Here is a 21,939-nt window from a genome sequence, read left to right on the forward strand (position 1 = left end):
TCCCAGGGTTCTCAATAGCAGCGGACATCACTATTGTAGTCTTAGAAACCTGCCGTAAGGCGAAGGCTAAAATGCACTCCAGGAACCTGTCGGCTGGACGGGATCCCTGAGAAGCCACTGCACACAGCCCTTGTCTCTTTTGGGGCCATGATCAATTAACCACAGAGAGTTTATGGCTTGCTTTTTGCCTTCAAGTCTCTTGGTTACCATGACTTCAGTGCATAATTGAGGATTCACTGCCTTCTAATCCGGAAGTCCTTTTTAATATCTAACCCCAATATACCTGCTGTGTTCTTTAGGCCCTTCTCGCGGTAGAAAAATGGCAGGTAACATTTATAGGTCTTACCATGTCCACAAAATCCTCTTACTTAATCCTCACAAAGCCCCTCGGGGTAGGCACCGCTATCACTCCTAGCTTACAGACAGTTACATAACTTGCCCGAGATCATATCTGGTTATGGTGCAGGTTCTATGCCAGAGTCACCAGACCATGCTGGCTCTCAAAGGAGGCGGTTCCAAACACTAAGCAATTTCCCCTTCGCCTTGACTTTCATTTCTTCCTCATGATCCTGAAAGAGAAACTGGTCAGGGTACTACCGGACGTGTGTGCCCCATGCTAGAAGCCAAGTTCTAGGTCCCGGCCGCGCTGAGCCACTGTCTCCCTGCCTGCTTGCCTCGGCTTGTGCTGGCCACGCGGCTCTCAGGCTTCAGCCCGGAAGTCTGGCTTCTCTCGGCATAAGCCGCCACAGCCCCCCCCCCGGGTCTTCTCAAAGCACTCGTGTCCATGGAGTTACTGTGTAATTACGTCTACGTGGCTCACTAAATTGTAAACTCCAGGAGAGCTCTAGCTCCATATTCTTGTCTAAAAACAAAAAGTAGGGTCGATATTCAAAACCTTGTTGATTGAACTGAAACACTGTAGTCCATGCTTATTTTTTAAGTGGTTAAAACTTGGTAACTTCAAGTTTATAGAGACTTTGGAATCCAGTGTAATTTCAGTAAGAATATGGAGCGAACACAGGGCTGCCAACATTTATTTTGCTAAGTGAGGATTTTTAAAAAACAACTACTGTTAATTATCAGCATCTTCTTACAAAAGAAAGACCACTTTAGGGTTCAATATACGGGTCTGGAATAAAGATTTAGTCCTTTCTGAGAAGGCAGAGTTAGCAGACCCACGTCAGCCTATTCAGAAATAAAATAGATACATTAAACTATTTTGGAATAGAAGCATTACAAGAGAAACATTTTCAAATATTACTTTGTACGCAATTGTTTCTTGATTTGTTTCTCCATTTGAGGATCTGTGTCCAACAGAGTCAGGCAATGTGGAGCTAACTGCCCAACTCCTCCTGAAATGTTATTTTTCTCAGTGTCCTGAAGGAATGCTGACAGAACACTCAGCAATTCTGCTCTATGAGGAAACCTCTGGGCAAACAGAGAGGAGCCGAGGAACAGCAGTCCTGTCTCCAGTTGCTCCCCTCCCTCCCCAACCACGCTGGGAAGAAAGTCAGCCAAGAACTGGGGCCTGGTGGCCGGTGGGGAGCCCTCCAGGACTTATCTGGGAAGGTGACATCTACCTCCAGGAGAGCAGGGACACAGGCGCGCACACCGAGGGCACGCGGCTAAACACACAAGGACGTCCACGCTGCCAGAGGGGGCTGGCGCTGCTCGTCTTGCTCAGGACGCTCTCTCCGGGGCGGCGGGATGCTGGGTTCTGCTAAGGGAAGGCAGGAGGAAAGCCAAGGCAGAGGAGGGGGTGGTTCTCATTCTGCATCCCTCGGGCTGAGGACCGTCTGTCCGCCCACTAGCCCGGAGGCCGGGAGCTTCTTTTTAGTCATCTCTGTATCCCCAGCGCTTAGGACACTGTCTGGCTTGAGTCCATCAGCGAGTCAAAGCTTTGGACTCCACCACAACCATGTCACTTTGCCCTGTTGGTTTACGATCACCCAGCACATCACTCCGTAGTGGATCCTCATCCCCGTTCCCCTTGACAAAGAAATAGGCTCAGGACGCCTCGGGTGGACACCAGGAAGAGACCATTTACCACTATCTAGGGCAGCGCTTGGCCTGTAGTATGTGTTAAATAAACACGCAAGGAACAAATGAGTGGCGCTCGGCTCTGACTCCAGTCTCCTGGCGCTCAGTCCAGGGGATGCAGAATAAGAGCTACCCCCTCGTCTGCTTCAGCTTTCCTCCTCCTTTCACTTTGCGGGACACACATCCTGTCTCCCCTGAGAGTGTGTCCTGAGGAAACGAGACCCAGTAACCCACAGCCCCGTGCTAAGGAGCAAACGCCAGCCCCTCTCCAGCAGTGTGATACATCTGTCCGCTGGGCTGGGAAGAGAGCCTCCTGTGTTTAACTGCATGCCGTCAACGCCTGCACCCGAGTCCCTGTTCTGCTGGAGCAGTGGTAGGTGCCACCTTCCCAGATAAGCCCTTGATGGCTCCCTACAGGCCATAGCCTTGGACACTGAAGTCCCTTCCTGGCCTCGCGACTCTATGGACATTCTATTCTATTCTGTGATGCTGGTCATACCTTGCATCCAAGAACCTCAGGGCTTTCAGACCCCACTGCAACCGTGTCACTTTGCCCTGTTGAGACACTGTTTGTATTTGATCTTCTGGCTGCTCCCTGCGAGTTGCTGTATCTTCCTGCCCAGATAACAAACTCAAGGCCACGGACTCCCTGACCAAGAAGCCAAGGCAAAGGCAGGCTTCTTGGGCTTTGCAACATCTGACTCTTATTAAGGCCCTCCCACTTCCAGGAGCGGCCATGCTCCATCCTTGTCAACAACAGTGTATCAACAGGATTGGCTCACACATGGGAAGTGTGACCTCAATGCTGGGGAGAGAAAGAGGAAGTACTGTCAGAAAGACTCTATCGATTACTCCCACCAGACAGGTGGAGATACAGTAAGTGGGAAGAAGGCAGAGCGCCCCGTGGTGGCAGAGCAGGAAGGAGTGAAAGCAGAGGGAGGCTCAGCTGGATTCCGGATATGAAGACAGCCAGGACGGGTGCACGGGGGCCTACAGAAAGCCCCAAGCCCTCCGGGCCAGCTGGGGCTGACCCCCAGACACTCACCCCCTTCTTAAGACCTTCCCCCTCCGGAGTGGGAGGTTCTGCCCACTCCGCTTCCCCAGCAGGCCACACCGTGGGTCCACACCGAATGAGACCGATAGTTTATTCTCATGCTGGAAAGAAACCAGTAGAAAATATATTAAAAAAAAAAAAAAATTCACTTGGTGCTAAAATCCGGCTGCCCTTCCCACCACCCCACCGACCCCCCCGCCCCATACACATCAGTGCTCTTCTCCGACTCAGCTTCTCTGGGCCTCCTGCAAGAGCGCGAGGAGGGGGTCATCAGCTCTGAGGGCAAAGGTGAGGGTGCGGCGGCCGTAGTGCTCGGGGTCCTGCTCCAGGTTCTCGATCACCTCGGCCAGCAGGTGGGCCCGCTCCACGCCCGCACCAGGGGCCTCGAAGCCCAGGGCAGTGAAGTGCACGTGCAGGTGGTAGTAGGAGGGCAGGTAGTGCAGGTACACGCGAAGGCGGTCTCCCGCCACCTGGTAGCGCTGCAGGATGGCTTCCTGGCAAGAAAGGGGAGGGTCGGGGAGGCTCACCCTGCTGCCCACACACCGGCGCCAGAACCCCCTCCTGCCCACGGCCCCGACCAGCCTCTCCACCCGCTGTTGGCTTCGGATCCCTGTCTTCCATTCTTGGGAGTCAGCAAGTGCAGGTGACAGCAGCAAAGCGGAGGCTCTTTCTCCCAAGGATGGGGACGGTGGCCTCGATCCGGCTTCCCCGCTCCAACCTGGTAAAACACCTGCTTCCTCACAGTTGCCACTGGGCCTCTAGGAAGTCTCGGTGCTAAGGACAGGCCCAGGTTTCCAAGACTGTGGGGACCATCCTGCCCTGGATGATTTACCAGACTTGTATCATCAAGTAGGTGGGAAGAGGCCTTGTTTTCTCTTTCAGCATAGAGCAGAGTGGAGCTGGGCTGCGGCAGAGCTAAGGGCTTGGTGGCAGAGAAAGGATAGGGGAGGGGACGCGAGCAGGGCTGCCCTGGACAGACCAGGGAGTCATAATCGGATCATCAAATTCTTGCAGGGCTCCTGGTGGAAGAGGAAAGCATCACCTTCGGCCCTGGCTCCCTTTGCCTGCCCCAACCTTGCTCAGGGGTAGAGCTTTTTCTACCACACCCCCTTCAGGAGCCTCCGAGGCTTGGAATTAAGAGGAGACTTAATTTCCGCTGTAGGCAAATCCCTGAGGCCGCAGCGGTGAAGAGAAAAAGACAGGGCCTCAGCGTGCTCAGAATACATCCTAGAATTGTATTCTGTTCTGCATTTGGCGCTCCCCCAGGGATCTCGGCAGCAGGGTGACACCAGGACCAGGGCACCCAAAGCGCTTCCTGGGAGGTGCTGCCGGAACTGCCAGGGCAGGCGCAAGTGCTGGCCCAGCATCTCCCAGGGGCTCTGCATCCAGAGGCTGTTTCAGTAGAGAAACGAGTTACTGGGAAAAGAGAAAGGCAGCCAGGGGGATGGTGACGTGGGCATGCAGGGCAGAAGGCAGTTGGCACAGGACAGGGAGGGGCCGCAGGTGAAGGGAGAGTGGCCCCAAGCACAGCCCCTCCTTCAGGTCTGCGGCAGAGCCTCAGCAGCTCTTGTTGAACCTGACCTGGTGGGGGGAGCCTCTTCCCCGCTGGGCACCCTGGTGACAGCAGGCCTGCCATGGAGGCCGCATCTTCTAATGTCTCAGGCCGAGACCAAGCCCACAGAATAATGGAATCAGAAGGAATAAGGACCCCCTCCAGACACCGAGGCCCAGAGAGGTGAAGTGACCTGCCTGAGGTCATCCAGTGGGCTAAGGTCAAAGCGTCAGAACCAGGACCAGGACCCAAGACTCGAGACTCTCTTCCCCCATCTCCCCTCGCCCCCAGGGCTCCTTTTAGCAACTCTTTAATTTCATTCGATTCAGCAAATCTCCCAGAGAGAAAGTATCCCAGAATGCCAGGTGCTAGAGGATGCAGTCTCTTCCCTCAGGGTAGATGAGGGACACAGACACACGTCAGGTCGTGCACCATCTACCCGAGAAACACGTCTGGTATGATGTGGCTGTCGTGAGCGGGGCGGTAACCCCGGGATGGGAGGGCATCCCAGACGTGACCTGCTGGACACAGGCAGGGAGCAAAAGCGGGAACCCGAGCTGAGGAAGCCCGTGTCGGGTGAGGCAAGGGGGCTAAGAGTAGAGCTAGAGGGCAGGGCAGGACCAGGAACAGGGGCCTCGGGAGGCCCCCTAAAAGCCTTCATGGGCCGCTGCACGGGCATTCAGAGAGGAGCCCTTTTCACGAGACAGACTTCTGGAAGGGGTGAGGAAAGGGGCCCAGGAACGCAATGGAACTGGAGTGTAACTGCCCTGGGCTCCGGCATAGATTCGGCCCCGGCAGCTCACCTGCCCCTCCTGGAGGATGTTCCTGAGCAGTGGCAGGTGCTCTGGGGTGAGGTCCCGAAGCGACTTGATGTCCCGGCGATGGCAGATGGCAATCAGATACAGGTCATCGAGCTGTGCGGAGACAGGCAGGGGTAAACCGGGCTCAGCAGGGGACAGGGCCGGGGAGGCTGCCGATCCCGGAATTCCGCCCAGAAACCAGGAAGCACCCACACCCCAAGGCCTGCAGTGTCAGCCACAGCCAATCCCAGGGACCCCGTGGCAGGACCAACCCCCAGGCAACGTGGGCGTCCTCGTGGCCAGGTGAGTGGGACAGTCTAAGGGGCAGAGCGTCTGTTCATTCTTCCTGCTAAAAAATACCACGAGAGTATTTACGTACTCACAGCTGATGGGGAATGAGCGGCGGGAAGGAGGTTCAAGAAAATGCCAAGCACAACTCTTATGGTCTAATCGCATGCACAGAAGTAACTGCTGTAAGACATACGGTGATACGAGTGCAGGAGGAAGAAGGACAGACTAGCTAGGGGGATCCCGAGAGGCTTCCTAGAAGAGAAGGCAGGGCACCCGGGTCTTGAAGAAGAGGTAGGGTTTGGAGAAAGGGCATTGAGGTAGAGGAAAGCAAAGGCTCAGAGGCAAGAAAGTCTAGGGCATCTAAGTGGGAGAGTAAACAACTCCATGTGCCTGGAATCAGAGGCAGGCGAGGAAGTGAAGAGGCATGTGGGGGGCTGAAGGGAGCCTCAGGCCAGCGGGGCAGTGAGCTCCACCACGGCTTCACCCTCTCCTCCCTTCCCCTATCTCACAGGGCTCACAGACGGCCCTTCCTGTCATCCGTCCTGAACACTGCCTTGCTGAGGACCTGGAGTTCACAACAGTCCTGAGACCCAAGGCCAACAAGGTCTTGAGCCAGAGAAGAGCAAACGGACTCTTCCTCTTGCCCAGAAAACCCTCCCAGCCGTCCCTGCTTACCCAAACCCTGGCCTTGGCCAGTTTCACATCCTCGTGCAAGGCAAGCCCCAGACACCAGGGCTCCAAGGGCCAAGGCATGGAGAGAACCCAGCAGCCCTCAGCCCTGCAATCTGAGCTGCGAGATTCCTCAGTAAGATAATCTGGGGACCATGAGTCACCCAACCAAATCCCCAAGGGCCCCAACTTAAAAACTTAGAATGACATTTTCCATATGGTGCAGGATGTCCAACTGTGCCTCTTCATGCCAACAGTCTCTCCATGCCATACACATTCTTCTCCTCCAGGGCCGTAAGAATCCAGGCTTTCTGCCCCAGACCTGCTACAGATGAGCCCAGTGGGAACCTCCCGGCAGATGGCTAAGCTGTGCCCACCCAGGCCTCCGTTTTGCCTACAAGTCCCTTCTGGGCTCTTCCTTCTCATGGCCTGTGTCCAGGACTCTCGCACTAGCTAGGGGCCCAAGGAGAAGTAGGAAATAAAACTGCTTGAACCTGGAGTGTGTGTGCATGTCTGTGGGTGTCTTCAGCTGTTCCACGTGTCACTGTCACAGGACTTCCAAATAACAGTAGCATTTATTTTAGATGGTATCTGCTGATGAATCCCAAACATGACATGAAATCACACCTCTCTGCTCCACTGGCATCGAGTGAAGCATGAAGGCTGTGCCGGGTATCAGCTCACGGGATGGGCGAGGGAAGGAAAACAAACCCATTCTTTGGGATCAGACGTGACCCTGCATTTCCTGCAGGCAGCCAAAGGGCCCCGGCCCAGAGATACCGGTGATGGGCCTCACAGTGAGGTGAGGAAGGAGGAGAGAAGGCGGCCAGAGGCTGCAGAGGACAGGAGGGGCGGTGTGAGTGAAGACGGCTCCCGGGAAAGCTGCTCTCAAGAAGGTCAGGGCAGGGGCCGCTAGGGGGCCAGGCAGCAGAGCTGAGAGGCTTGGAGGAGGGGGGTGGCCCTGGGCCACCGGAGGCCTCCTCTGTGGCTTGGGTAGTGCAGGGGACTCCTTGGGTCAGTCACCCTACTTTCTGCCGGCCAGTGTTGCAGACCATGGGCCTGCCTGGATCTGCCGGTATCCAGGGCGCGGGGAGAGGGTGAACCGTCCACCTCAGGGCTCCAGGTGCTCCTGGAAGTGAGGGTGCAGCTCCCCAGCTTGGCTGGTAAAGGAACAGCCCGCGAGGTCATGGATGCAAACACTGCCCCATCCTCACCCCCAGGGTGGGAGGTGAGCCAGAAAGAGGCTTTAACTGGCCCATTAAAGTGTAAACATTTGTTTTAGGTGCTCCCACTGCAGAGAACTCAGGCCTCCCCTTTGGTTAATTATAATCTGCTTAGAGAGAGCGAGCAACATGAGGAGGAAGGGCAGGATTAAGGAGGCCCAGCGGCCTGGAGCAGGGCACTCAGAGACCAGAGAGGCCCAGCACGAAATCCCTTACCTGCTGCTGGTTCCACTTGAGGTCAGGGATGAGGACAAAGCCATCAGAGGGGTCTGGATTCTCAAAAACAATCCGGTCGGCTTCAGCCTTCCTGTCGAGAATATTGTACACCCACTGGAAGGAAGGGGAGAGAGGGGGTTCACAGACCAGTCATTTTCCCTGAGAGACACCCCACAGTGGGCCAGGTAGGCTCTCAGGTCTCCCCAGGAAGGACAGCCAAGTCTGAAAGGGCCACTATGCTCGGGGGACCGACACTCAGGCTGTCCTGTTCCGGGGAGCTACTCTTGGGGGTCCGGAAGGGACCTCCCCTCTCCGACTACAGCCATCCCCACAGGGGTCACGGCAACTCAGACAGGGCCATCTCTTCAGGCGGTTCCTGGCCGGCACTGTGCATGTGCTCTGCTCTGGCCTCACAGGCCTGGTCTGTAGCCGCCCCTTCCACTGCCCACAGGACACGGGAAAAGCGTCCCATGGGCGGGCCCTGTCCCACTTTATTCAGGACCACGGGCAGAGAGTCAGGCTGGGAGTTTCTTCTGCAGAGGAAGTCCGCTACACACCAGGGTGGGGAAAGGCTCAGGTTCTAGAAGTTAGTGTGCTGGGTTTCTCAGCCTGCTGGGATCCTTGTGAGGGCTGGGGTTAGCACCGCTGCCCCACCTGGGGACCCAGCTGACATGCACCCTTCATGACAAAGCGGAACAAACGCCACGTGGAGAGGCGATTACACAGACCTTTCCTGTTAACCCCAGGCTGCCAGCTCTCTCACGCCCTTTGATTAGCTGCTGTCAACAGTCTTCAGAGGACCCTTCCTTGGGCGCTGTGTGAATCCCAAGGGCATCACTTTACCATTAAGGTCCTGGAGGCCTCTCTGAAGAAGCCAGCCTGCAGGGAGGTTAAGATAAGAAGGCCCCTGTTCTCACGGGGATCCAACCCCCCAGCCCCGGCTCTTCTCCACTTCCCCAGAGGTCTGAGAGCCCTTTGCCAACACGACTTCCTTCCAGGCCAGTGAACTCTGTGCCTGAAATCCGAGAGCGAACCCTGCTGGAGAGCCACAGAGAGGGCAGGAGCTGGGCTCATACGGCTGCCCCTTCTGCCCCGCAGTCACGAAGGGCCTTAAGCTGCCCGAGCGGTGGATGGGAGGCCAGGGCGCCAACACGGCCAGGCCAGCGGAGGGCTCCTCTGCCCACCACCAGGAACGCTGGTGCAGCAGTGTCAGTGAGGGCCAGGGCTACACACATCCTCCCCCATGCCCCGCCGAGTCCACATCCTCTGCTGTCAGCCAGCAGGGCCAAGGCCAAGTGCAACTGTCTGAGATGCAGAGCGAGGAGGCAGAGAAAACCTGCCTGGGACAATCTGGGCCTCCCAGACCCCCTGGTAAGACCCACAGCCCGGTCACAATATGGTCAAGAAGAGCCTGGCAGTGCCACTTGTTGGGTGGAGTCGGGGGGCCGCCCAGCAGTGGCTTCCTCATGCAGCACTGAGGCCAGAGCGATGCACAGCCCAGCAGGTGGAGAACATTCCAGGGAGGGACATTCCAGTCAGAATGTCCTCTCTGACTGGAACTCTCTCTAAGAATGTGCTACTGGAGAAAAAAAGCCAGCTGGATCCTGACCTGAAACTTCCCAAAAATAAATGGGAGGGAGGGGATGGTGTCCCTGCGTGGAGAGCCCTGGTGTGGCCCAGCCTCCCTGGGGCCCTGCTTTTGCCCACAGATAAGCAGCTCTGCCTCCGCCTGGAAAGCAACAACATGTCGTCTGGGAGAGAATGAACAGACTCTGGAGCCCAACAAGACTGGGCTCATCTCTCACTTCCACCACTAACTAGCTGCACGCTGGCAAAGTGACTTCATCTGGGACTTCCCTGGTGGCACAGTGGTTAAGAATCCGCCTGCCAATGCAGGGGACACGGGTTCAAGCCCTGGTCCGGGAAGATCCCACATGCCGTGGAGCAGCTAAGCCCGTGCGCCACAACTACTGAGCCTGCGCTCTAGAGCCTGCGAGCCACAACTACTGAGCCCGCGCGCCTAGAGCCCGTGCTCCGCAACAAGAGAAGCCACCGCACTAAGAAGCCCACGCACCGCAACGAAGGCCCCCGCTCCCCACAGCTAGAGAAAAGCCCGCATACAGCAACGAAGACCCAACGCAGCCCAAAATAAATAAATACATAAAGAACTAGCATCTTAAAAAAAAAAAAAAGTGATTTCATCTCTCTAAGCCTTGGTTTCCTCCTTCCTCAAGAGGATCTAATAACACCCCCAAGTGAGGGTTGTGGTGCGAACTGTAAGTGAGAAAATGCGTGTGAAAGTGCCCAACACAGAGCCCTGCCCAGGGAGGAAACGGAGAACAGGGAAGGCACTGGGAAGGCTCCAAGGGGAGGTCAGGCTGGGCTTGCCCGAGGCTACAAGACCGACTGTGGAAAGGCAAAAAAGAAAGCGGATGAGAGCAAAGGAGGTGCGCCGAGGGGACCACGTGTGGGGCCGGAAGGGCACGTGAGGGCTGGGAAGGTGTGCTGTGATGAGCCTATCTCACGGGACCACCCTGTGCGGCAAGCCCGTAAGGTGGGCACTGTCGGGGTCCCCATATTGCAGGGAAGGAAGAGGTAGGTGCAAGGAAGTTCACCCAAGTTCACACATTCCGACCCAGAGTCCGGCCCCAGAGCCCAGGCTGCAGGCCACATGGGTAAGGCCTCTGGGAGAGCCGGGAGAGGTCTGAATATACAGGATGTCTCAGCCCAGATGAGAGAGGGAGGAAAGCCAGGGAACAAAGTCCACATGAATCATAGGGGTGACGTAACGGAGAGTAACACGCTGGGAAAGCAAGCCCGGGAGCCTCGGCCCCGCAGACGATATGGGGGTGCTGGCCACTTCTGGACGCACCCGGCACGACTTCTTTCCTGTAGGTGACACTGGCAACTGACCCAGGAGCCCCTCTCCCCGAGCCCCCTCTTCACTATCCTCCTGCTCTTTTTTGCTGGCCCCTCTCCTCCAGCCGCCCCTCCCCTGCCTGCGTCTCAGCCCCACACTCTCCCGTCCTCCCTGGAACGGCTACCTGTGTGGGCAACGGCGGCCACCACTCTGGCGCCTTTTCTGTGCTGGAAATGGCAGCAGGCACATGATATGTGGCACGGCTCTCAACTTCCACTGGGACCCCAGGAGGGAGGTGCCGTCGGTCACATTTTCCAGACAAGGAGACTGGGACTCAGAAATGAAGGATGAGATCGCGAGGCTGCGGGGCGGCAGGACTAGAGTCCAAACCCTGGGCCGACGCAGAAGCCCTGATCAGATGACTCACAAATCAGCCTCCAAGGCTCCAGATGCAGACACCCCACCGCATTTTTTTTACTGGGAAATTACAAGCACCTCAAATTTGAGCAGTCAAATAGGGTAGTTGGCTTAGAGCACAGACGCTGGGGCCAGACCGCCTGGCTTTGAAGCCAGTCTCCAAAGGCCTGCTGTGAAGATACGATGCCTGTAAAATGCTTAGGACAGTCGCTGTTCTGTCACCTCGTGAGTTCCAAGAAGTGACAAACTAACTCACCGTCCTCCACGTAAACCACTCCGCTGCCCACGCCCCCGTGCTGGCTAACAATCCGACTCTGTACCATTCATCGCCCAAGCTACCCCTGGACTCACCCCAGGCCCTTCCCTCACTGCTCCAAATCACCCACGTCTACGCCTTAATCGCAAGGGAAGCTCCCCGCCGCCTCTGCCTCGGTTCAGTCTTCCTCCTTCTTCTACTCTCACAACTTCCAAATGATTCTTTAAATCTGATCACGTTACCCACATGCTTCAAACCTTTAACAGGACGCTCATCGCTTTGGCAATCGCCCACAAATCTGACGATCATTAGAACAAAAAGATTTTTTTAAATGCGGATTTCCCAGCTCTACTCCCAGCTCCATTCTGACTCAGTAGATATGGAGGAGGGCCCTGTGCTCTGTATTTAAAAACATCTAACCAGGCCATCCTGACGAGCAGCAAGGTGTGGGAACTCCTGGTCTCCTGGACAAAGTGCACAAGCCCCTTTGTGGCCCCCACCTGCCTTCTCCTGCCCGTTCCCAAAATGCATCAAATGGGTCCAGTCCTCTGTGCCCCTATACGTGCTCGGCCCTCTGCCTGGAATGCCCTGTCTGCCTCTTCCAGCTGGCAAACTTCTCTTTGTCCTTTAAGACCCAACTGGAGGATCCTCTCCCCTGTGAAGCCCCCCACTGTCTGGGCTGATCACTCCCCTTCTGTGTCGATACTGTACCTCGTGTATAGACCGTCAAAGTGCTCATCCCATTATACTGCAGTTACCAGGTTGCATGCCTATCTTCCTTACAAGACCGTGGGGACGTTACCAGTGTTTATCTTGGTGACCCTCCAGAGCCTAGCACAGGGCCTGGTACATAGGGGATGCTCAATAAATACAATGACTATTGCCAATTAAGCTGGGTGCTTGTAAACTTGCTAGAAACAGCCGAGAAAGAATACATGGGAAATTCCCTGGCAGTCCAGTGGTTAGGACTTGGCGCTTTCACTGCTGTGTGCCTGGGTTCGATCCCTGGTTGGGGTACTAAGATCTCACAAGCCATGCAGTGTGGCCAAAAAAAAAAAAGAATACATGAATGCTCATGTCAAGCAGAAGTTGGTAGAGCAGAGGGGTTATTATTTCCCAAGAGGATCTGCATAATGGTCTATAAGAAGGTATATATACGACTCATACCAGCTGTATTACAGGCTTCCTCTCTTGAATCCCACATACGTGCAACCAGTGCAGCAGAACACACATTCCAGGACATCCCCCCGCAATCTTAGACACAGTCTAGGAAGATGGAGACATATTTCCCTTCTACCTAGAAGACAGAGCAAGTGCTGGGACTTCTTTTAAAAAAAGGAAAAAATCAAGCCACTGTGAGTTAGAGGAGCCTTGTGCAAATAATGTGCAGGGGACCACGGCTAACAGCTGGGTTGGGTCTTCCCCAGGGGACCCCCTGCAAGCCCTGTCAACCTCCTGTCCTTCCTCCTCCCAGGCACAATCCACCTCCCGAGACCCCACAGACAGGACACCCTCCCTCCTCCGGGACAAACGGCTGTGAGCTTCCCACACTACGTCCCACACCACCGCAGCCTGCATCTCGGGTGGAGTGTGTAGAGACACTCTACAGGAGAACGCCTGATGCACCACATTATCTCTGAGCGTGCACGTGGGACCAATTCCAGGCAGAGGCTCTGGCTGGTGCTGGGCACAGACCCAAGAAGTCGGATGTCTTAGCGAAATGGCCTTGCACCTGGCCCAGTTGCTGCAGACACTTCGAAGACGCTCCCAACCCATGGCCATCGCCCTGGGAGAAGAGGCCCTGCGCCAACCCCCGCGCCTGCCCCCTGCAATGGATGCAGGGCAGCAAGGGAAGGGGGTTTCTACCCTGTGACTCAGCTCCCGGAGGCTGGTTTGCTGTGGGTGAAACCAGGGATAAGAGTCTGGATGAGGAGGCCTAACCAGCACCCGTCTTTACCGTTCACAGACCCCCGGCCAGGGCAAGCCATTCTGAGACCGTATCAAGGCTACTGTAGAGTACTTAGAAATTGTTTCCACGAACTGGACTGCTCTGAGATCCCCGAGTGCCTCGGCGGCATGCCCAAGACCGCTGTCAATTCCCTTATCAACGAAGGTGACTATCCTCTATGAAACAGCGACAGCCTCAGCCCGGCACTGTCTATGCCATCTATCCTGCTTATTCTTCTCCACAGCACTCACAATCTCATGTTTTGTGTGGTTACTTATATATTCACGCGCCGACACCTGAACAAGGAGGTAAGCTCTGTGAAGGCAGGGGCGCCGCTGTACTCTCTGCTGTGTCCCGTGGCCTGTGCTGTGGGAGAGCGCTGGACCCTGGTACCACCTCGACAGATGCTTGAGAAGATACACTGGCCGTGGGGAGAGCACTCCGAATCTGACCCGCGGGGCTGGCCCAGGCCGTGGCGGCCAGTACCTGGATGCTGAGGCTCTGGGACTCCAGGTGCGGTAAGGTGATGTTCTTGTAATCGTCGCCCGTCTCCCGGACCAGGTGGAGGTCCCGGTGCAGGTACTTTTGCAGGTGTTTCTCTGTGGCAGGGTAAACCACGGTTGTCTTCACGTCTGCAATGACACAACACAGCCCAGGCCACAGTCAGCCACTCTCTCCACACTGCCACACTCTGCCACACTCTGACCCTGACAGGCACCACGGAAAGGATGGGCCCGGTTTCTCTTTGATTCCCCAGTGAAGGGAGCCAAAGACTAAGAAGTTATGTTCACCCACGACCCACTCCCACGAGGTGCCTCGTGCCATTAAATTCATGACCTGAACCACACTCGGAATCTGGAAAATGTACGGTTTTCACTGATGGGTCACTAGGCCCCTCATCACCCTTAACCCTAGCCCTTCCCTCTTATTTTCTAGGCACAGGAATAAAACGTTTCTGTGGTTAAGACTCCGCGCCTCCATTGCAGGGCGCACGGGTTCGGGGAACTAAGATCCCACATGCTGCGCAGAGTGGCCAAAAAAAAAAGCCAAGCGGCTTCCTTAACGCAGAGCAGTGCAGCACAACAGTGGCTGAAGGCGCAGACTCTGGGGCTGGACCATCAGGGTCCAAGTCCTGGCTCTGCCTGCTCCTCACTTGGGACCCCTGCCCCAGTCCAGGTGTTTACCCTCCCTGTGCCCCTACTTCTCCATCTGTCAGCTGAGGGTGATAATAGCTCGTATGTCATAGGGTTGGGAGGATTAGCAAGTTAATACCTGTGGAGCTCTTAGAACAACAATGTCTAACACATAATAAATACTGGCTATTTTCAACCCAGGGTTACCCAGTCTTGACTTTGGCACCGTCAACATTTCCACCTAGATCATTCTTTGCTGTGGGGCTGTCCCGTGCATTGCAGGCCGTTTAGCAGCATTGCAGGTTTCTACCGGGATGCTAGTTAAACCCTCTCTCCAGTTGTGACAACCATAAACGCCTCCAGACATTGCCAAGTGCCCCTGGGGGATAAAACTGCCCCCAGTTGAGAAGCACCGTTTCCATCACAAGGAAACCTGGCAGTGTCCCTAAAGAGACTCTAGGCTGGGGTCCTAGTAAAACACCACCCGGTTTTGGTTGAGTCCTTTTTCCTGTTTCTCTTAACATCTGCTACAACATCTTCAACATAGATCTTAAAAGCAGGGAAGGAAAATGTTGTCTTAAAATCAGTTGGGATGTTTCTCAAAGGACCCAAGTCCTCCCTGACTCTAGATTCACATGTGCTCTCCCAGAGAGGTCCCTGAGAGGAGCGGCCCAGCAGGGGCATCGGACACTCCAGGAAATGCTCAGACTCACCTACATACCCAGAACTACCAACCTAGGTCTGAGGACATAGGCGATTTTCATGCTCATTTCACAGGTGGGTAAAAAGAGTTCACAGGGATTCCAGACTCATTCGACACCACGCTGTGGGATGGGGCAGAGACAGGACTGGAACCATGGTCTTCCCGCCCTGAAGCCTGCTCTTTCCACCTCTGCCTGAAGGCCCATATCGTCTTCCAGCAGCTGAGTGCGGGCGTCCAAAGGCGCAATGCCAAGAGCGTGATGCCTGGTAGAACCAGAGGCCCCTGGCCCGTCAGCTCTAGCAAGCAGAGCAGCGCAGCATGGAGACACAGGCTGGCATACGACTCTCCCCTTCCTGGCTGTGCCACCTTGGGCGTTATTTAATCTTTGAATCTCAGCTTCCTCATCTATTTATGGTGCTCATAAAATCTAATTGACAGAGAGTCGTTGTTATCGTTAAACAAGGCATGTCAACTGGACCCACGTAAGCGCTAAATAAACGTCACCCCGCTTCCTAGGAATCTCTGGATCTGACCTGGAACGGGAGGCACAAAGTCTCCTCGTAATCCTCTGGGCACTTCTCACTCCCACCACCCTCTAACAGCCCAGGGTCACAGGCCAGAGATCAAAGGTCAAGCACACCAAGCTCTCAGGAGACAGGAGACTGCTGAAATAGAGGGAATGTCAGCACCTTGGCCCTTGCAGTGCAGCCTGCTGGGGAAGGACGAGATGCTGGCAACAATCAGCCTGGGTTCAAATCCTGGCTGTGGAACCTTGGGCACGTGAGAAGCCAGTGAGCAGCAGGTGGGAAACCTCTAGAAGCTGCCCTCCACCTGCACCCCCATGGAAAAGTGCTCCTCCAATGCTGGCTCTTACTCTCCTTGTGTCGCCTGGGCAGGGCAGGCGGAGAAAGGCGCTCCTTCCGGGTGGGGAGACGGGCTGGGACAACTTAGAGAAGAGCCCGGCCCCACTGGCAATGCACACGCAGCCCTGGGCTCCCGGCCTGGGGGCCCCTGGCCGCTCCAGACTGGAAAGCCACGGGGCCGATGGGCTTGCCCGCCTGCCAAGGCTGGCCACAGACCGCCCCCGCCGCAGAGCCCTGGGAAGCGGCCCCTCCTGCCCTCCCCCCGGCAGCAGGGAAAACTAAAAAGGCACTTTCCGGGGCTTCCCTGGTGGCGCAGTGGTTGAGAGTCCGCCTGCCGATGCAGGGGACGTGGGTTCGTGCCCCGGTCCGGGAAGATCCCACATGCCGTGTAGCGGCTGGGCCCGTGAGCCATGGCCGCTGAGCCTGCGTGTCAGGAGCCTATGCTCCGCAAGGGGAGAGGCCACAGCAGGGAGAGGCCCGCGTACCGCAAAAAAAAAAAAAAAAAAAAAAAGGCACTTTCCAACTGCTCACTTTCTGCCGTCCTGTTTCCTTTCCTGAGACCCGCCTGCCTGGACGAGGCGCACCTTGCTGCACTCTGAGCCCTGCCAGAGCCAGTCACCCCTCGCCTGGCCTCGGTTAGATCCTCGCTGCTGGCATCAGGGTAGGGATGCCCCTCCAGTCTCGCCCAGGCCCTGCTCCAAGCCCACTGACCGCCACTCTCCCCCGGCCGTCTCTGCCCCAGCCACAGAGACCCCCTTACACTCCCCACCGACTCCCACCTCTAGGCCTCACACCTGCTGCCCCGTCTCATTCCCTCAGGCCTCCGTCCAAAGGCCAGCTCCCAGACGGCCCGACTAGAGAGGCACCCCTTACCTCCCCACACCCTGCCTCCTTCACCCCTCACTGCCTGACGATGGAGGACATATTTACTGTCTGATTCCCCCGTTAGACGGACTCCCCTGGAGGACAGGGATTTTTGTCTACCTTAAAATTTTGTTTTATCATTTTATCCCCAGCACCTGGAAGAGCGCCTGGTAAACAGCAGGTACTCAACAAATACTGAACAAATGAAAAAATGAATCTGGCCTTTTTAGACCTTAAACCCAGGAAGAGCATTTCTTGTCCCAAATGGAATAAAACCTCTCTGGAAAAAAAAAAAAAAAAGGTCAATATATTTCCCAATGCTGAGTTTCTCACTGGCAGCCAAAAGCAAACTCTGGTGTTTATCCAAATGACCTGCAACTGAGCTTCACGAGGAATCTGGGCGAGAGTCAATGCCCGATAAATGCTCAAACCATCGGGTGAAAATACGTCGGGGAAGAGGACATCCACTCAGGGCCTCAAAAACATCTCCTCAGAGATTACTTATTAATTACAGAGGCGGACACAAAGTGACTGGAGTGAACATCACTCCTCACGGGATGAACGGACGCCCTGGGCCTCCTGGGCTGTGCCGTGGTGTGCCCGCCAAAGCGCATAACCTGCATCCAATCGCGAGGCGACATCCTCCTCCCAAACCCAGGGACGCTCTACGGAACAAGTGGCTTCACAGCGCTTCCCAAGTGTCAGAGTTAGGGCTGAGGGACTGCTCCAGCTTACAGGGCGCTAGGGACTGGACTGGATCCTGGACGAGGGCAGGACGGGGGTGTGCGGGAGATTCCTGCTTGAAAGGGGGTACTGAAACACTGGCAAGATTTAATAATGGTCTCCACACACATAATGGCTTTGTATAAATGTGGAAGTTCCCAAAATTGATCATTTTACTCTGGTTCCTAGGAGACACACACTGGCGTGCTCAGCACTGAGGGGCTACCACGTCTGCAACTTACTTTTCAATAACAGAGCGAATAGTAACAAAATATTATTATATGTGTATGTGGAGAGAGAAAAAGGAAACGTGGCCAAATGTTAACAAGAGGTGAAGGGCTTTTTAAGGGAGTTCTTTGTACTATTCTTACAGCCCTTCTGTAAGGTTGAAAAATTTTTTCGAAATATAAAGTTGAATAAAAACGTGTTGGTACTCTCTAGACCCTGGGTGCTAACTGCCAGTGGAGGTGCCAGGCACTGTCCTAAGCCCTGCATGCATATGTACCCACTCACTCCCCACAGCCAGTGTGAGACGGGTATGACTTTGGTCCCCGCGTCACACACGAGGAAGCTGAGGCTCAGCGCTGGGCATCAGCCTCGGCACCACGTACCAGCCGCGCAGGTCAGCAGACGTGGCTTCACCCTCCGCCTGGCGCCCTCTCTGCCAAACCGTTTAGCAAGTTGACTTAAGGGGCCACCTACCCAGGATGAGAAGTACCTGGAACCTCCCAGCCCAGAAGCTTCTCCCAGTAGCTACAGAAGCAACAAGGGACTTCCTGACCCTGCCCTCCTCCTGGCATTCTTAAAAAAATCAACTCCAAAACCAACACCTCAAGAATGTTCACAACCTATTGAGAGCATCCCTGACATTCCTTAAAAGGGCTTCCTATTCGTCATGCTTCTTCAAACTTTGCTTTTATTTTTAGTTTAAGGTGTGTTTGCACATAGGTTAAAAGTCAAACAAAGCTTGTTTTTATGTTTTCTGCTCCTTTCTGAGTACCATTTTCAACTCTTCCGGCCATTTCCTTGCTTTCATACTTCCATAGTTCCAAATTACAAACATTTTTATAACTCGTTCCACCTTGATTTTTCAGTTTTATTATTATTCATTAACCTCCCATTATGGAAGGTAAGGATTTAGCTTTTTCACCAACTCTATACCAAAAGAGCGCGAGTACGCATGTGCACACACGCTTTTTCTACCCCATCCTCACAACACAACCAGATCACAATTTTGGGTAAATCAGTACTCAACATCAATATCATTATGATGATGTAAATGCTGTCTACTGCTGAAGAGTACACTATGACTGTTTTTCCTTTTCAGCACAATTTTTGGTATACAGAGTTAGTATTTACTTTTTTGTTTTCTTTTCTATAAACTTGTCACTAATTCATCCCCACATCCACTTCCCTTTTTATAAAAATCTCCTCTTGATGTTACAACTCATCAGGCACAAGAGCAACAGTGTGTTCACGGAGCCTGCGGGTGCCCCGCGCAGAGCTGTGGCCTGGGAGCTCCGAGCACTGCCCTCGCCCCCTCTCTTGTGCTGGGTACCTTGTTTCCCGGATCCATTATCTTCCTCTTTCACATGTATGTCCTCATTTTACTGAAGCAGTGCTTCTCAAGCTTCAGTGTGCATCAGAACCACCTGACTCAGGACGCCTGGGGTGCGATCCAAGAATCTGCATTTCTAACAAGTCCCCAGATGCAGCTGCTGCCGCCGGGCCAAGGACCATACATCAGGAACCACGGCCCTGGGCTTCCCTGGTGGCGCAGTGGTTAAGAATCTGCCTGCCAATGCAGGGGACACGGGTTTGAGCCCTGGTCTGGGTAGATCCCACAGGCCACAGAGCAACTAAGCCTGTGCGCCACAACTACTAAGCCTGCGCTCTAGAGCCCACGAGCCACAACTACTGAGCCCACGGGCCTCAGCTACTGAAGCCCGCGGGCTCTAGAGCTGGTGCTCCACAACAAGAGAAGCCCGTGCACTGCAACGAAGAGTAGCCCCCTCTTGCCGCAACTAGAGAAAGCCTGCGCACAGCAACGAAGACCTAACACCGCCAAAAATAATAAAGAAATTAAAAAAAAAAACCACGGCATTAAAGTACAAACTCAAGATGCGTCCAGAGATATGGCGCAAGGGAGATACATTTAGAGACTTGGAACACCTGAAAATGTCTTTATTCTACTGTCGCACTTAATTAAGCGCTTGGCTAAAGAATTCTAGGATGGATAGCAATGACCCTCCAAGTCTGAAAGCACTGCTCTGTGACCGTCTAGACTGCAATGCTGCTAAGAAGCCTGAGGTCATTCTGATCCCCAAACCTTTGTACTCACCGGTTTTTTCCCCGCTGTCCCCCGTGTCCTGATGGTGTTGATGGGTCTTGGAGCGGGTTTATTTTCCTCCATCGAGCTGGGTAAGTGTCAGGCCCCTTCAATCTTGAAAATCATGTTCTTCAGTCCTGGGACTCATTTCTTTGATTATTTTCCTCCCCATTTTCTCTGCCCTTTCCTTCTGGAACACTACTTGCATATTTAACTTCTTTGATTCATCTTGTAGTTTTTTTTCTCTCCCATTTTCCAGCTCTATGTCTTTCTGCTCTACTTTTCAGGAATGTTTCATCTTCTCTTCTGTTTTCATTTCTGCTGAATTTTTAAAAATATTTATTTATTTGGCTGCAATGAGGTCTTAGTTGCGGCACATGGGATCTTTAGTTGTGGCGTGCAGGATCTAGTTCCCTGACCAGGGATCAAACCCAGGCCCCCTGCATTAGGAGCGTGGAGTCTTACCTGCTGGACCACCAGGGAAGTCCCATTTCTGCTGTATTTTTAATTTCTAAGAGCTTTAAAAAAAACTTCCTTATTGATAGTATCTTGTTCTTTTGCTTTCTATATACCATAATTTCTCTCTGAGATTAATGATAGTCTTTGAAAATTCCTTCTCCCTGCGTAGTTTCTGTCTCCTCCGTCTCTTTCTTTTCCTTCCTTTTCCTTGTCCTTTCTTTTTTAACTGAGGCATTACTCAAAAGTCTGCCACCTGGTTTGTCCACTCACTCATATGTTAAGAGTAGAGCACTGAGTCGCTGGCGGCAAGCCTGCGGACACACGAGCGCTCACCTGGAGCCTCCTTTTAGGATCATCGGGCTACTCCTTCGCATGATGGAGCCCTCGAGAACTTAAGTCTTTTCTCTTGGGCTGGTCAGATTCCCCACATGATTCTTCCAGTTTCCTACGTGGAGGTAGGAACCTGGCAGGCAGCATTCTGAGCGATGAGGAAGAGAAGCAGGTGGCTGGAGGGAAGGTGGCCAGGGGTCATCTCAACACTAAACGTGCTGACTTCCACTTAACCTTCTACGTTTTGGTACCATCACCGCACCCTCACCGGCACCTAGAATCTCTAGATCCATCTCTGGAAGGAGCAGTTACCAGTCCTGTGAAGCGGGAAAGAGGATTTTGGCAGCCGAGGCTCAGATTCCCCTCGGCTGGCTCAGGTTTCCCCTCTCAAACCTGCCACGTCAGTTCCTCCTCCCTTCGCTTCCTTGGTTTGTCTCCTCTCCCTCTAGTCTTTATGGGTTAATTTTCTTTAAAGGGAAGTCCTTTCATGCCATTTCTCGTGAGGGTTTTAAAGGAAACAGGTGGGCACGTGAACTGGCCCCTTTTAACTGGAGCCCAGGTCCCTGTCCTTCTGTCTCCCTTCTAATGCTTTATTTTTCTTCTTAGCCGTTTACTGACTCTTGACCTATTTGTTATTTACGGTTCCTCTCCTCCAACTGGACATCAGCTCCTTGAGAGCAAAGACTCTGTTTTGCACACTGGGTGTACTGTGCCGGAAACAGCACCTGACACGTGTTGGGCCCTCACAGTACAGTCTACAGAACAGAATGTATGCCACTTTACGGATGTGTGTGCGTGTACAACTGCATATACATAAGCACACACAGAAAGAAGTCCGAAATTCAGGACATATTCCAAGATGGGACGTTATCTCTGGGCAGTGGAGATGTGTGTAACTGTAATTTTTAAAATTAGTTTTTTTGGGTATTCATTACATTTTCTAAAACAAATATGGATCACTTCATGACAAATATATTAAAAACAGAAAAATAAGCCACCCCTTAAAACTGAAGCCCAGGGAGGTTAGTAACTTACCCAAGGTCATACAACTAGTGAAGTGGTGGGGCTGAGATTAAACCTAAGAAGTCTGACTCCTCTATGCAATAGTGCTTTCCCTGCTACAGGGCCTTCCTCTTCCAGGCCTTCTCCTAACAAACCTGTACTGCAGCCACTTTCTCCAAAAAGCAGCCCTATCAGATGGGAGAGACG

At 54.0% G+C, this 21,939-nt stretch overlaps 1 protein-coding gene across 2 annotated transcripts in view; it reads right to left on the bottom strand.

The window, feature by feature from the left end:
- Positions 1 to 3,027: 3,027 nt before the first annotated feature.
- DCPS (decapping enzyme, scavenger) overlaps positions 3,028 to 21,939 on the bottom strand; it is a 33,518-nt gene continuing 14,606 nt past the window's right edge. Inside the window, exons 3-7 of one of the 2 annotated variants that reach the window (XM_082660187.1) lie at positions 13,813 to 13,958; positions 7,846 to 7,959; positions 5,450 to 5,560; positions 3,301 to 3,588; positions 3,028 to 3,195 (exon numbers count right to left, since the gene is read on the bottom strand). In XM_082660187.1, coding sequence (XP_082516313.1) covers positions 3,322 to 3,588; positions 5,450 to 5,560; positions 7,846 to 7,959; positions 13,813 to 13,958 — 638 coding nt within the window. In that variant the 3' untranslated portion in view covers positions 3,028 to 3,195; positions 3,301 to 3,321. Of the gene's footprint in view, positions 3,196 to 3,243; positions 3,589 to 5,449; positions 5,561 to 7,845; positions 7,960 to 13,812; positions 13,959 to 21,939 lie in introns of those variants that run through there. The other variant, XM_082660186.1, reaches the window with a different exon arrangement.

Source organism: Grampus griseus (assembly GCF_964374135.1).
Source record: "Grampus griseus genome assembly, chromosome: 8".
NCBI lineage: Eukaryota > Metazoa > Chordata > Mammalia > Artiodactyla > Delphinidae > Grampus > Grampus griseus.